Source organism: Solanum pennellii, chromosome 2 (genome assembly GCF_001406875.1).
Source record: "Solanum pennellii chromosome 2, SPENNV200".
NCBI lineage: Eukaryota > Viridiplantae > Streptophyta > Magnoliopsida > Solanales > Solanaceae > Solanum > Solanum pennellii.
The window spans coordinates 22,099,415-22,114,867 of record NC_028638.1 but is presented as its reverse complement, the minus strand read 5'-3'; the positions used below and the strand labels follow the sequence as shown (position 1 = coordinate 22,114,867).

The following is a 15,453-nucleotide window of genomic DNA, read 5'->3' as shown; positions in this document are numbered from 1 at the left end:
CTAACTATAGCGCCTAATTTCAACAGTGAAACACAAAACCTGCCATGTCAGCACTTAAGCTTCAATAGTGACAAGTTGAAGTGTTCAATAGGTCACTGTTTGGTGTCAAGTTTCAGGGGTCATCGATGTATTTGGCTCTTTATAATGTTCCGCCAACTTTTTACGGCATAGAACCTACATTGTAAACCTAGAAGTAGAACTTAGCAGATAGTCTGATTTGCCTGACTAGGGCCAAACTGAATAAAGATAGAGCAGCTTCATTTACCAGACACATATGTTACTGTAAACTTGAAATGTTGAGACAAATGAGGTTGTGAATGTTACCATCAGACTTCTGAAAAGACTTCGATACAACGTCAACTCTCATGTTCTCAGGCCTGAAGAAATCCAAAACATACTTTATGAACTCCGCATCCCAAACATCATATGCGTAGTCCCCATAAATAACATGCTCGGGAGGATAAACAAGTAAACCCTCTGCAGCAAAGAAACTATATTAGTAGATACAAGAAATATGATTAGAAATACAAGACTTCCTTGGTTACACATCACACCCATTATTGTAAAAGAAAAGGATGAAAGGGATTCTGAACCACATTCTTCATACAAATATAAAAAGCTTGTTGCACACCACCAACTACTCGCACCACGACCCCCGTACAGCATGAGCATGCATACAATAATTGTATGCCTCTTTTGGTCAAGGTAAAATTTCACAAGAAAGGGCTAATTCTAGTTTTAATGTCTCTCAATTCTGGACCCTATGGGCTATGTGTGTTTTTTTTATTTTTATTTTTTTTGGGGGGGGTTGAAATTTTGAGATGAAGAGGCTTCTCCTTGTCATAAATGATGTATTCAAAGGCTTCAAGTTTTCAACTACTAGATCTTGCTTAAACGGTTGCTCCAGACTTCCAAACTGCTCAATTTTTGTTCTAAAATTTTTCAAAAACTAAGATATTCTAGGCAACATTTCTTTTGTGCTATTCAATGGATCCTTTGCCTTGGTTAGAACACTAAATGGGGGTGCCTGATTACATATTGTGAAAACAATAATTTGTTCAAAGAAAGGAATAGTTTCAGCAACTTGCAAAAGGTTAGATCAACCGACTGTCTATCTCAATGTTGTTGTAAGCAGAAAGAGATCAGAAATACACAAGGAAAGATAGATAACCAGCAAGTTCTGCAGCATAATCATCTTGAGGTTGCTCCTCCGCATATCTAAAATCTACATTTGCAATATCTTGGAGTTCCTTGAAAATCCACTCTTGAGGAGAATTTTGATGCAGGAGCTTGAGGTATTGATAGACAAAGCCAATGATCTCAAATATCTATAAAAATAAACAATTACATATTAAAGCCACCAATCAAGTCAAGTATAGATGATTATGTACTCCTAAAGGTATGGCTGTCGTACTGATATTAGTGAAGACAATCAGAAAGCTACAGTTGCAGGCATATTAAAAGCATGAGTTTAATTCCCATTTAAGCCACACAAAGATTTATATCTTATCGGTACCGGTGAGAGTCTACTTCATAATATTAAGTGGGTTCAATTCTCACTGTCCTCTTGTATAGCACCCAAAGTGGCTTCTATCAACCCCATCGGGTGCCTTTCTCTATCCTCTTATGTAATCAAAAAATTAATCACTATATTGAGCGTGAATGTTTTTGATCAAGGTAACAATCTATATGAGAGTGAATCAGTGTTGTGGAAGGCCCTCGCCTTGCGACTTTAGCGAGAGGCGAGGGGAAGCCTTCACAAATATTACTAGCTAGGCGAAGTCTTCACGCGTATTACTGGCGAGGCGTAGAGATCTCGCAAAGGCAAGAAATAGCAAGTGGTGATGCGGCGAGGCGCTGCCGTTTTTTTAAAAAAAAGTACACATGATTCAAAAATTTAAAAAGCAATATTAGGGTTTAGTGCTCAAAGCCACAAACCACGACTCTCTTCTCCAAAGTTCAGACTTTAGCAACGCAACTTCTCTTCAGGCTTCAGGTACGTCTTCTCTCTTCTTCTTCCTCCTCTGCTTCTCCCGTCTTCTTCTCTTCTTCTTTCCGGCTCTTAACCAGTATGATGTAGGTCACAGCTTCTCAATAGTCACTCCTTTGTTTTCTATATTCTGTTTTGTATTTTCTGCAATCTGCCTATTTTAAATTTGAAAATAAAACTTCTCCTATTTTTGTTTCTACCCAATTCAATTTTCTTTTATAACTAATTAATATAGTAATTGCTTGTCCATAAACAACAATTTCAAAGGCGTCAGATGGTAGCAGACAGAAAGACCATGGATGGATTTATTGTATGCAAATTGCAAGGCCCACAAAAGATTCAGTTACATGTAAGTTTTGTGAACATACTTCCAATTGTGGTATTACTCAGCACAAGCGACAATTGATGGGTGGAAATAAAAATGTGAAACAGTGTCCAAGTTGTCCGACGGAAGTTAGGGAAGAAATAAGGGTATATGTTAAAAATAATGTCACTAGTAATCCGTAAAATCAGATGAGTAATTAACTTGTGGTTAATGTTATTGATGATGATGATGATGCATATGATGAAGTGATGACTCCCTCAAAAACTCAAAAGATGTCTTCTAATGGAAGTGGATCCTCCATAGAAGGGACCATGACGGAAGGTCCTCTTAATGTTAATTTTTCACAGAAAATCACAACAAAGGGAAGACTTAAAAATGATCAGGATTTGATGAAACCAAGAAGATTCTAAAGCAGTGTGTGGTAAGTGTTTTTGCATTATGGATGTCGATGTGAACTCCCTTTCAAATTTTTAATTACAAAGCATTTGATAAATTCATTGAGGTTGTAGGACCGCATGGCCCAGGAATGAAGCCTCCTGCTTTTCATGAAGTTTTAGAGTTACTCACTTAAACAAGAGGTGAAAAAAGTGGGCAACATTGTTGTGGAGAATAAAGTGCAGTGGAGAAAATTTGGATGTTCAATGGCCAGCACCAATTGGTAAAATGATACATCAATATTTTGGTGAATTCTCCAATAAGTAGTGTGTTTCTTGGTTTTGTAGATGCTAGCAACGAATCTACCAATTCTACAAAATGTACAGCTTGTTCAAGAAAACAATTGAGAGAACCGAATCGGAAAAATATCGTACAAGTTGTCATTAATAAAGATAGTGAGAATGTTAAGGCAGATGATTGGTGTGTACCCACACATTTCTTGGACTGCATGCGCTGCCCATTGCACCAATTTGATGTTTGGTGACATATTCAAGATTAACCCATATGATTCAAGTAATATGACTCATATCCTTTAACTTTCTTTATAGTTTCGTACTCCTTCCTTTTCAAAAAGAATGACCCTGTTTCCTTTTTAGTCTATTTCAAAAAGAATGACCCCTTTCCTTTTTTGTTAACACTTTAACTTCAACTTTCCACGTGGCATGTTTAAAACCACAAGATTAAAGAGCATTTTGGTACATTTGACATAACTTTAATTTAGAACCACAAGATTAAAAATTCTTCTTTCTTTTCTTAAACTCCGTTTCAAGTCAAACTAGGTCATTCTTTTTTAGACGACGGGAGTAATACTTATTAGCTACTAATTACTATAATATTTACTTTAACAGTTATTAAGAAGGTCATCAAGATCCATTCTTACATTAGTCAAAGGTTGTTTTTCTTGAACTTTGAAGAGGAAATTAGCAAATGATAGAAATTTGGTAAAACCGGAAAACACAATATTTGCAATGGTCTTCTTAACTTTGCTAGTTATGTACATACAAAAGAAAAAACTTGAGAACTCTGGTCCTCTTAACCAAATGGACTTCAAGGAAATTTTGGGGGAAGGTGTCAATCTCTTATTTTTGCACACTCATATTTCACTGTCACATATCTTTCTGGCTAAGAAATGGAAATTCTTTCTCTGATCACATGATTTGGAATGATGTTGTCCGGGCACTTAAAGTTGGCGGTCCTTTGATGGAAATGCTTTGTTTGGTGGATGGAAAAAACACACACCAGTGGGCTATATTAATGAAGCAATGGATAGAGTCAAGGAAACTATTGAACAGGCTTTTAGTGGAGTTCAGAGGCAATATGAGAAACTGTAGACTGATGCAAGGTGGACTGGCTAACTCCACCAGCATTTGCATGCAGCCATATTTTGAACCCGGGGCTGTTTTATACTACTCAAGAAAATGACACTTTAGATTCAGAAGAGTGGATGGATTATAATAGATATGTTGAGAAGATGGTCTCTAGTATAACAACACAAGATATAGTCGTTGAGCTTTCTAAGTACAAAAATACAGATGGGAAGTTGATAGCACCATCAAAAGAATCTGGAAGATGATACCTGCAGCCATTTTTGGAGTATCTGGAACGAAAGGAATAGAAGATTCTCTGATGGAATATCAACTACCTACCAATCTTTAAAAGCTAACTGTCTCGTGTTATTGTATAGTTGGGTTTATTTATCCCCTCTGGATTGCCCTGATTCATTTCTGAACCATGTCCGCTCCCTGATTCTCAATTAACAATGTAAAGGAGAGCTGACCTTTTGCTACTAAGTTTTTGCAACTTCTATGCATCTACTTGATACTGCAATAGAACTAATTACTTCATCAAAAAAAAATACAAATAGGATGTTTGGTTGTGGTAAGGCGCTTAGAGCCAAAGGCACGAGGTCACGGAGTAAGTGAGTTGGTTTAGTTCTTTATAGCTCTTTACTGAAGTTTTTTGACTTATTTCTACTTATCAACCTTTAAATTCATATTTTTTTGGTTGAATGGTGGTCGCTATTTGGTAGTCAAACTACAACCTTACAAAAGAACTTCTAGCAGAGAACTTAAATCATCAATTATTGGATTGCTACAAGTCTCAATGGGACAACATGGTTAATGAGAATTTAAAATTTATATGACTGACCACAACTAGCTTGTGATCGAGGACACAGTTGTTGATCAAAAAGCTATAATTTCCCTCTTGTGGCAGCTCCAGGTCAGAAGTCCCATCTTAATGATTTATATTTATATGCATACCTACATGTTCCTATTCTACAACAGCATGCTAGGAAGGATCTAATGTTCATATAAACCACAGATACTTCTCCTGGCTATCAGTTAACATTCATGCATTAAAAAGTTGTGTAAGAATGTTATGTACTTTCACAAGCATCAATAATTATGAAGTGTAAGAATGTTATGTACTTCATCCAAAAAAACATCAAGGATTATGAGAAGTACGTAAAATGACTCCATTATGAAGGATTGACCAGAAAAATAAGAGAAGCAAAGTAAACAACCTTTTCCAAGCCAAAATCTGTCAGATGTATTGACATGCCAAATATGTACGCGAATGAGGAGCGATGCATTCCTTCATCACCAACACCAGCGGATATTGATGTTACCCAGCCTCTAGCCTTTAGGAAGAAAAGCAAGGACCCTTTTCCTTCTGAAACATTTTAATTTTCCAATGCTCAGATCTCAATACCACTTCCGTTAAGTAGAAGCACACTTGTACAAACACGGAATTTAAATTTCCAGCGACAAATCATCACAACTGAATATTTGCCAGAGAATCTAAGTGTGATAATGATAAAGTAGAAATTTCTTAGAGACTGTCATCAATTAAGGCCATGGCACAAAACAGCTCAAATAATGAATATGACATATAAACAAATCAAACATAAATTAGAGGGTTAGAGATACCAAAACAGTATCTTCCGAGTCTAAATCAGGTTAAGCAGCATTAGATTTATATGATAGTGTTCTCTTAGCCCCGGATGATGTCTTATTAATGTATAATTACCAAAATATGATGCTGATTGACTGCACTCAAACACATGACAGTCTGTCTAACCAACTGCAAGGAAACGGTAACAGAAATTGCAGCCTGAAATAATAAAATAAAGGGAAGCAGAAGCAAGCCAATAGGCAACTACAGTGCATACAAGGTGCATTTGCAATATATCTTTGATTTGAATCCAAAAGAACTACTGATGACACCTCCGTTATATTGTAACATATGTTGACATGAAACCAACTGTAAGACTAACAACACCTCTGATACACCTTACCATGTCCCAATAGATGAGCCAAGTAATCTTCAGCTTTCTTCACGTACCCTTTGCGAAGAGAAGGCAGCGTCCATGATAAATCAAGGATATGAACATCTTTAACTGCATTTAACCAATAAAGTTTGCCAACCTTCCAAATGGGAAGCTCACTTCCTCCATCTGGATTTACCAATGGGCCTTTCTTGACATCGCTAAATAATTCAAGAACCCAACTTTCAAGGATATCTACGGACTCTGCAGTTATTAAAAATTATAAAATTAGCACAGAACACTTTGCAATGAAAACTTATGTTGCTACGTCAATAACTATCTGAGGGCCCAACCTAAAGTAAATATCATGAATAATATTACCAGAGAAAACTTCAAATATAATCAAAGATCATTTTGAGTGGAGATCATCCACATCAATGTGGCAAGTATGTCTATTGAGACCAGTTTCCACAGAAATTAATACACTTCCTCAAATCGTCATCTACCAATAAAAACCTCCTTGAAATGGATTTAGGCTAAATTAGAACTTCTAAACATTATTTATTGAAATTTCTGAATCGCAAAAAAAAGTTACCTCCCCCTATAACAGCCAGTTTCATGGACCCACCACGATAATTGTCATGGTATAGTCTAAGAATTTGTTCTCGCAAATTAACTCCTTTCTGCACCGCATCAGCAAGGCTTTTCTTATTCCCTTCACAGAATCACGAGAAATAAAAGGAGAGTTCATAGATTAAAATACTACATCCAAAGGAAAAGACAAAACAGAGATGGCTTTGATGTCGTAAACTTGCCCCAAAAGAACCGGTTAAAGGGATGGCCAGGATTAGATGTATGGCACTGTAGTTGTTGTAGGCGGCAGGAATCATTTTGTAAGACCTGATTAAATTCTGTAACAGAAGTGTCAAATAACAGCATTTAAATTCGTAAGACACTTGGGTTAGTGAGATCAAGAAACCTATAGGAATGCATACCCGAGTCCACAGCTAGTACCTCCCGCTCCATGGCTTCAGCTTTAACCAAAGGTGAAACAAAAAACTGAGAAAACCTGAAAAGGAGACATAACAACGTAACCACCTTTTAAGAATAAAATTGTTGAGGGTTTTTTTTTTTGGTGTGTGTGTTGGGGGGGGGGGGGTGTAAGCACCATAGTAAATTGAAGTTGTAGAGAAGGCCAATTAATGTACTCCCTCCCTCCATAGAAAAAATTTAAGTTTGAACATAATAACATATTTGGACACCTCTAAGAAACAAAAGATTCTATAGAGTTAAGTAGAGTAATATGAAGGAATACTCTAATATCATTAAGGATCTTAAACTTTGATCATGAAAAGTTCAGCAAGACCAAGCAGTCAACATTACCCAGGATCATCTCACATGTCAGACCACTTCCCTATATCTCTGAAATGTGGAGACAATTTCCACTATGTGAGGACTGAATAACACCTATTTTTTATTTAATAGGACAGAAAAATTAGTATTAACTTCAAATTATCATCAATAAAGTTGTAAATACATTAAGAAACAAAAAAAGAAGCTGCAAACAAGACCAGTTTCATCACATAGCTTACATAATTACCTGATGTTTATGAACTCAGAAACACAATAAAACATGTGTTTTACCTTCTCAGGGCTTCCTTAAGGCAATCCCTCTTAACTTCAAAATGGTAGCAAGTGTGTTCAGCTTCTGTGTATGCATTTGAACACCCTCCATGCCTGGACAAGTAATTATCATACTAGCAAAGAAAAGAGTCAAACTGAGATCCACATTCTTCCTTTTTTTTTTGAAACAGATAACTTAAAAAAACAAAATTTTGTGCAGATGATAATTTTTTCAGTGAGGTTGAGAAATAATCAGAGAAGGATACCACAAGTATATCCAGAAGCAAGCAAAGAACGACGCACCTCATTTTCATCAGGAAAATCAGTGCTTCCCATGAATAGCATGTGTTCTGAATCCATAACAAATAACATGGATTACTTGAGTGTCAAGACAAATGATATCAAAATGCACATTACCAAAGTCCATTATGTGACATGATCGCATTGATGACACGGGTGAATGAGAAAGTCGAATTTTAGTTTTCATTTTTTTTTTGGTGGGAGGAAAAGAAGATAAAAGGAAATTGCAGACTGTAATAAGAAATTTTCATACTAACGTAGTTTAACAGAGAAGAAAAGGAAGGGAAAAAAGTAGGGAAGAAAAAAGAACTAGTATCTCCTCCTCAATTCCACAAGTATTTGCCCAGAAGAAAGGTAGAGGGGCCAGACCCACTATCCAGTATCCACTGAACGGGCTTGTCAGGGATTTTCAGTTATCAAAAAAGGAAGATGGTTATTTCCCCTTCTATTTGTTCCCCTTTTGTTGAATGAAGCACCTGAGAAGAAAACCTTTTGATGCTCCATCCTTTCCCTTCTCCCCAAACAATGTGCAAAATGCTACTTTAATTCTCGTCAACAGATTCATATTTTGCTCTAGTGTCTCATGAGCTCAATCACTAAGATAACAAATCAAACTTCCATTCAAAGCTTAAACAATATGATAAGGGACAATGCATGAATTGGACATCTTGCAATCATTTTACTTGGCAATTGAAAGATTGGTATCCTTTGATAGAGAAGCCAAGAACTAAAACTCAAGACCACAATGGTTTTTCTTCTTTTTTTTTTTTTGATAAAGGTAACATTTGCACATCAATCATCAGCTCAAAACTGGTATCCAAAAATTTACATTATATCCTCCCTCCACACTTGTTCGTCTGGCATAAACAAAAGATAAAGAAAAGAAAAAAAGAAACTACTCCTAGATCCTCCTTCATCCATATAAGGACACCCTAGAATGTCTACAACAGCCACAGGGTCATCCATATACTCTGAACTACACCAATAACAAAAAGTGATAATGCAGTTCATTTTAATCTGAGGGCTGCTCTTGTTATCAAAACTCCTGGAATACCATTCTTTCCATATGGTCCACCAAATAATTGTTGGGACAATTTTACATCTACTCTTGCATGTGCTACCACTGCCCTCCATATTCCAGCTTTCTATAGCATGTCATGTTCTCTCGGGAACAGTCCAACTTATACCTCTGAAGTTAGTAAACAAATTCCACAGCAAGTCAACCACTTTACAGTGTAAGAACAGATGGTTAATTGTATCTGCAACCTGATCACAAAAACAACATTATGGGCACATATGTGTTCCCCTCTTTATAAGAATCTCTTGTCTAAATACAGCATCTTTCAACACCAACCAAGTAAAAACTACCACTTCATATGGTATTTTAACCTTTGATATAAGCTTCCGAGGCAGAAATTTAACTTTGGATCCCATCTTATTCATATTTCTATATGCAGAACTAACAGTGAATAATCCTTTGTTATGAGATTTCCATTTAAGAGTGTCTTCCCATTCCTTGAATCCTAAGAACTGATCAAGTGTAACATAAAATTATGGTGCCCAAGTACTTTATCATATTAGCTATTGAAAACTACCTAATTGATAAGATTATATAATATCATTCAAGACACACGATTCTGCTAAAAGGAAAAAAAAGACATAAATTTGCCCAAATGAGGAGAGGAAACTGTCTGAGACTTGGTACAAAGCACTTCAACCAAGAGAAGAACAAAGAAAGGGCGATCAATTGTTTGAATTGTCAATGATTTATTAAATGGACAAATTTATTGAACCATCATAAACATAAACCTATTGTAGGTCCTAATCAATGGCATGTGATGTATACTTCTAAAGAAGTAGCTTCAATATGATTATGCATGAAACCATGGAGGATGTCCAATATTAGGGAGATACAAGTGTAAAAGTCTAGCCAAAAATGAGCAATTCAAGCATTGATTTCCAAACAAGGTTCAATAGTTTCCAAGCTAATTCTACAATTTCATAAAGCAGCAACAAAGGAGCATCGGTCGAGTTTGATAGTTGTGAGGAGACTATGCAAAATGTTTGGGAGTCTTTCAATAAATCTCTGTAGACCTACGTTGTGTTGTTCATAGTCGTATGAGATCTGGACCTTGTTCCAAGGGGTGGGCATGGTACCGTATGGTATTGAAAGCTTTGATTCAGTATTTTCTGTTTTAAAAATATCATATCATTACCATACAAAATTAATTTGGTATGGTTCGTTATTTTTAAGTTCGGTTTTAGTATTTTGCGTATGATAAATTGGTAACATAGCTTATTCGACTTCGACTAACATATACTCGTATAATAGAGAATTATGAAGTTGAACACTTAAAAAACAACTCAATTATATCAGACTACCACCTTGCACATGTAGAAATATTCAAAAGAAAGTGTACAAGCAATTCCCATCATTTTAAATCAATTACACAGAAAGGGCATATCAATCAAGATACAGTAATCAAAGTTTCAAAATCTAAACAGCATTAGCCAAATTAAGCACGATCCAAATGGACAATCTTACACCAAAAATGGTGTGATATGAAGACTGCTTGAATGACAATCCTCTGTTAGATATAAAATGGCATTAAATGAGACGTGATATGTACTTCAGTACTTCTACTATTTTATATATCTGTTATATTGATATAACAAAAATGGATTATATATGTTACTAAATACTTCAGTACGGTATTTGGCAATTTCAATATTTTTTTATAAATACTGAATATCGTTTCGAATATCAAATATTTTTTAATGGATACAAAATATCGTATTACCGAAACTGTGGTATCAAAAAATCGTTTTTAGTGTCCTCCCAAAGTATGTAAACTCCTACTTGTTCGTAAAATATTTGGGGTGTAATGTACAGAAGATAGGGTGTCGTACATAAATAATCACATCTTTTTCAGATTTTCTACTTTTTTGTACATGGATGGTTTTTTTATTCTTCATCAATTAAAGTTATTTACATTATCAGCAAAAAAAATTGGGTGCAATGGGTGATTCCAGCATTACCGTAAGTAGCAGTACGAAGATGGCAGTAGGAAAACACAAGGAAACAACTTAAATGCATATGGAACATAGTACCGTTAAGCATCATTGCTTTTGGTGATTACAGGAGAAAGGAAATAGTGGTTTTAAAATCAAGCATACAATTATACATGTATGAATTGCTATATTCCTGGTGTAATATGCAGGTACCAAGATGTATAGTTATATCCCAATAAAGGGTACAAAAGAACTTTGTACTGTTGTCGCCTTGCTTAATCAATGACATCTCGACTTTTGCTGCAAAGATGTCTCTTCAGCTTTCTTCAACTCCTTAATATGGTTACACTTCATTAAATCTAAATCAATTATAGTTTCAATTGAAGATTTGACTGGTCGAACCAAGTAAGACTCTCTAGTCATGCCAACGACTTCCTTGATCTATTTTTTGATGTCTTGATTCAATAGCTTTAGTTTTACTAAGCTAGGAGAGCATCTTGTCTCCGTTGTACCTCGTATCAACAAACTCCTCATGCTCCAACCACATCTTTTAAATTTAAAAATTAGTTTCCCATTCTACCAATTCCCACACTCAGAATAGAACAATAAGACAATGGTTAGAACAAGATCTTACAGAATCCTTTATTTTTAAACTTAAAGAAGTCATTTCAATCAGTGTTATCAAAAGTAAAACAAGGGCAAAAAGATCTAAGGTCATTTGGAGCTTTAAGCACAAATAAAGTGTGGACTAATAATATAACAATCATGTAGCAAGAGAGCTAACATTTTCTAAAAAAATGCTCCCATGCACTTTTTTCGAGACTTCCATCTAAAAGATCCCTTTAGGGTCTCTGATCCCTTTTCCGGTGGTCCTCAACCACCGGAATCTTTCCCAATCCTTCTTTTCTTTGGAAGCCTTTTTTTCATCATGGAAAATTGTATTTACTTTAGAGTAGGTGGGAAATCTTTTGACATTACAGAGACAATAATGTATTCTGATACTTGGTTTGAATGGGTGGAAAACACTAGGTACTACACCAGGAGGATGACTTTGAGCAAAGGGGCTCTGGGTTGGCTATGCAGAAGGTTGCGAGAAGCATCAGAAGTCAGGAGTAAAATGTTCAAGACATGGAGAGGCAGATATGTTTCAACTAATATCTTTTGCTCCTTGAAGTTCAATAAGTTTGGTCGTTTTTTGTTGATCATCACAGTCAATGGCCAAAAGAGGCAAGTTATTATTATTCCAGAAAACAAGGACAACGAGGGGTGGTTAGGACTTCCTTTTTCCTTCGAAGCTAGTATTTTATGCAGTTGCAAAATGATGCGATATCAGTAGCGAAAAAGAAACCATAAATCTAGGAACAACAATAAAATATAGAAAATATAGATTGATTTGATACAAGAATGGAAATAATTGACAACACTATTTGATGGACAAAACCCTTATTTACCCTAATCTCCTAGATATACCCTCAAGCGGAAGAATTCCTCAAGCAAGTAATTCCTCTCGATAACCCTCAATAGGAATGATCCCTCTAGCAAGCAATCTCAACAACATTATTTAGCAACAAAAGTCTTACTCGTACTCTCTCAAAAGTTCCAGTCATCAAAGTCATATCATATCAAAATTAGCTACGTCTAGATGGATTATTCTCACCTATGTATAGTGTATGCTAGCTAGGGGTGTCAAATGGGCGGGTTGAGTTGAAATTTGGGATATTAAAATGGGTTGAGATAGAAATCGGGTTGGGTCTTAACCCACCTAAGTTTACTTTGGGCTCAAATGGGTTAGGTTCAAATGGGCTAAAAACGGATTGGATCTTGACCCACCCAATTTGACCCGATTAATCTCAATAATTTTAATATAGTGATATTTAACTTTTATAATCACAATTCAAATTTCCGCTCAAGATTTTTCTTAAAAAAAGTAACAAATGGATAGACAAGCCCTAAAAATGTCAAATAGATAATGATGCATACCTTTAATATAGGAACATATCTTAGTAAAGAATTTTAAAACGGGCTGAAATTGGAGATTGAATTGGGCTCAATTGAGGATTCTCTTAAATTGGATTATGCTTGAATGAGTTGAGATTGAACCCAATTCAAATTATCATGAGCTCAACCCTTAAAATTTTGGGCGGTTTGGGCAGGTTACCTATGTATGGTTCATTTTAACACCCCTAATGCGAGCTATTACATACTTGCACAAAAGTGGCATTCTAGAAATAGCAAAAGTAGCCCAAGATTGTACTATTAAAATTGACATAGTATGGGCTCAAAATAGTCTTACGAACCGTATGAGCCATTCATGGTCTGTAGGTGGCTCTATAGCATCAAGACACAAGTTGGCAATGTCCATCCTCGACATATGATTCAAAACACAGGCTACAGATCGTACGTTATGCTCCAGCCACTATGTTGCGCCGACTCTTCATTTTTGCAGCCGACCCTGTCTCGACGCGACTCTAGTGTGGGTGCGGGTGCGGGTGCGGGTGTGGGGTGCGTGTTGAATTCAGTCAATTTTATCTGGATACTTAAACCAGAGCCAATGAAAAAATGAGGAAGAAGAGATCAATTTCATGGCCACACTTTTTCTCCGACGAAGTTGTCACATGGACTGGTTGCTCCATGGAAAAAAATAGCAAGAACAGAGAGAGAGTGAGAGCAGGCAAACCTTTTTTCTTGTACAAGAGGAGGCGGAAGCTTCATGGGAAAGAAGAAAGAATTCTAAGTCTTTTTTCTTGACAAAGAAGCGAGAAACTTTCTTTCTTAAAAAGGAACAAAGCATGCTAAGAGTTTCTTGGAAGGAAACACGTCTTTCTTGGGGGAAAAAAGGACAACACAACACTTCAATGAATTAGTATATCTAAGTTAAGTTTGTCTATATATATATATATATATATATATATATATATATAATAAATAAAAGGAATTACGCTTTTAAATGGGCCATGTAGGAGAGTGCATTATTTGGAACAAGACGAAAAATCAAATCAGATTGAACCAAATTCTAATTTGATTTAGTTTATATTTTANATTATTATTGTTATTGTTATTGTTATTATTATTATTATTATTATTATTATTATTATTATTATTATTATTATTATTATTATTATTAATATTATTATTATTATTATTATTAAGTTGCTCGGACTCGGGTGCGAGTATCCGAGACGGATGCGAATCAGAGAGTCGGATTCGACAAAATTTAAATTTTAAGATTCGATGGTGCGAATCCGAGTATGGATACGGGTGTGGGGATTCGGCTAAATTTTTTCAATATTATAAAATATAGTTATAATAATAATAATAATAATAATAAATATCTTGTAAAAAATATACTTAAAAGCATAACAATTATAGATATACAAATTTAAAAACATAAATTAATTATAACTTGTTATTAATTAATTTTAATTATATATATATATATATATCCTAACTTTAATTGGATACTACAATTCATTAAGATACTGTATGTTGTCCTTTCTTCTCCCAAAAATCCTTTTCTTCTCCCAATAAATCTTTAGCATGGTATGTTCCTTTTCAAGAAAAAAAGTTCTCTTATTTTTCATGAAAAAGACTTTAAAATTCTCTGTTTTGTCCATGGAGCTTCGCCTCCTCTCTGTTCAGGTACAAAACAAGTTGTCTGCTCTCTTTCTCTATTTGTAAGCTTTGCCTCTTCACTATTCTTTTCCATACAAATTCATCGGAGAAAAGTCATCAACTTTCACCGACATGAAATCGATGACTTCTTCTCCATTTTTTCTCTCGGCTCGGTCAAAGTTTCCAGACCAGATTGACCGAATCCGACACGCACCCCGCACCAGAGTCGCGTCGAGAAGGGTTCGGCTGGAAAAATGAAGAGTCTGCGCAACATAGATTGAATATTTTTAGCCGAATCCCCGCACCCGTATCTGTGCTCGGATTCGCACCCCGAATCTTAAAATGTAAATTTTGTCGAATCCAACTCTCGAATTTGCATCCGTCTCGGATACCCGCACTCGAGTCCGAGCAACTTAGTCCAGTCATTTGTGATTTACAACCAACCTATCTTTCATAAGTTGCATTTGTGAACCGTATGTGGAAGTTGCGCTATATTCTTCTTCCTGGTACAAGTATTCTTCTAAGCCTTGCACTGTTATTTTAGCATGTTCTTGGACTTCAAACCTTCATTCCAAGCTCCTTTCAAGCCTCCGAAATAGCAACTTGATGAAAGTCCTTGAAATCCTATCCCCGAAAATGAATGGCGGACAATCAAAAATCTAGTGGATCATAAGCTCACTCTTCTAACACACTAGATATTATAACTTATCAAATGCTATTAATTATGTTAAAAAATTTCATCCTTTCAAAAATCTAAAACCAATTTTCTACAGTTCTGTGGCTTAGAAGTATTTACAGAAACATAGATGGGGACTTAGAAGGGCTTCTCCCAAAAACAAAGAAGGTACTTCTTCCCATTATATCTAAAATAATTCCACAACAAGTACC

General features: G+C 35.6%; 1 protein-coding gene across 2 annotated transcripts in view; it reads right to left on the bottom strand.

Moving 5' to 3' along the window:
• Nucleotides 1–15,453, bottom strand: part of LOC107011183 (nardilysin-like) — a 40,348-nt gene that overhangs the window by 22,984 nt on the left and 1,911 nt on the right. Inside the window, exons 3-11 of one of the 2 annotated variants that reach the window (XM_015210573.2) lie at nucleotides 7,945–7,991; nucleotides 7,663–7,775; nucleotides 7,014–7,087; nucleotides 6,834–6,929; nucleotides 6,614–6,733; nucleotides 6,049–6,282; nucleotides 5,275–5,423; nucleotides 1,172–1,328; nucleotides 325–477 (exon numbers count right to left, since the gene is read on the bottom strand). In XM_015210573.2, the coding sequence (XP_015066059.1) occupies nucleotides 325–477; nucleotides 1,172–1,328; nucleotides 5,275–5,423; nucleotides 6,049–6,282; nucleotides 6,614–6,733; nucleotides 6,834–6,929; nucleotides 7,014–7,087; nucleotides 7,663–7,775; nucleotides 7,945–7,991 (1,143 nt within the window). Of the gene's footprint in view, nucleotides 1–324; nucleotides 478–1,171; nucleotides 1,329–5,274; nucleotides 5,424–6,048; nucleotides 6,283–6,613; nucleotides 6,734–6,833; nucleotides 6,930–7,013; nucleotides 7,088–7,401; nucleotides 7,421–7,662; nucleotides 7,776–7,944; nucleotides 7,992–15,453 lie in introns of those variants that run through there. The other variant, XM_027914276.1, reaches the window with a different exon arrangement.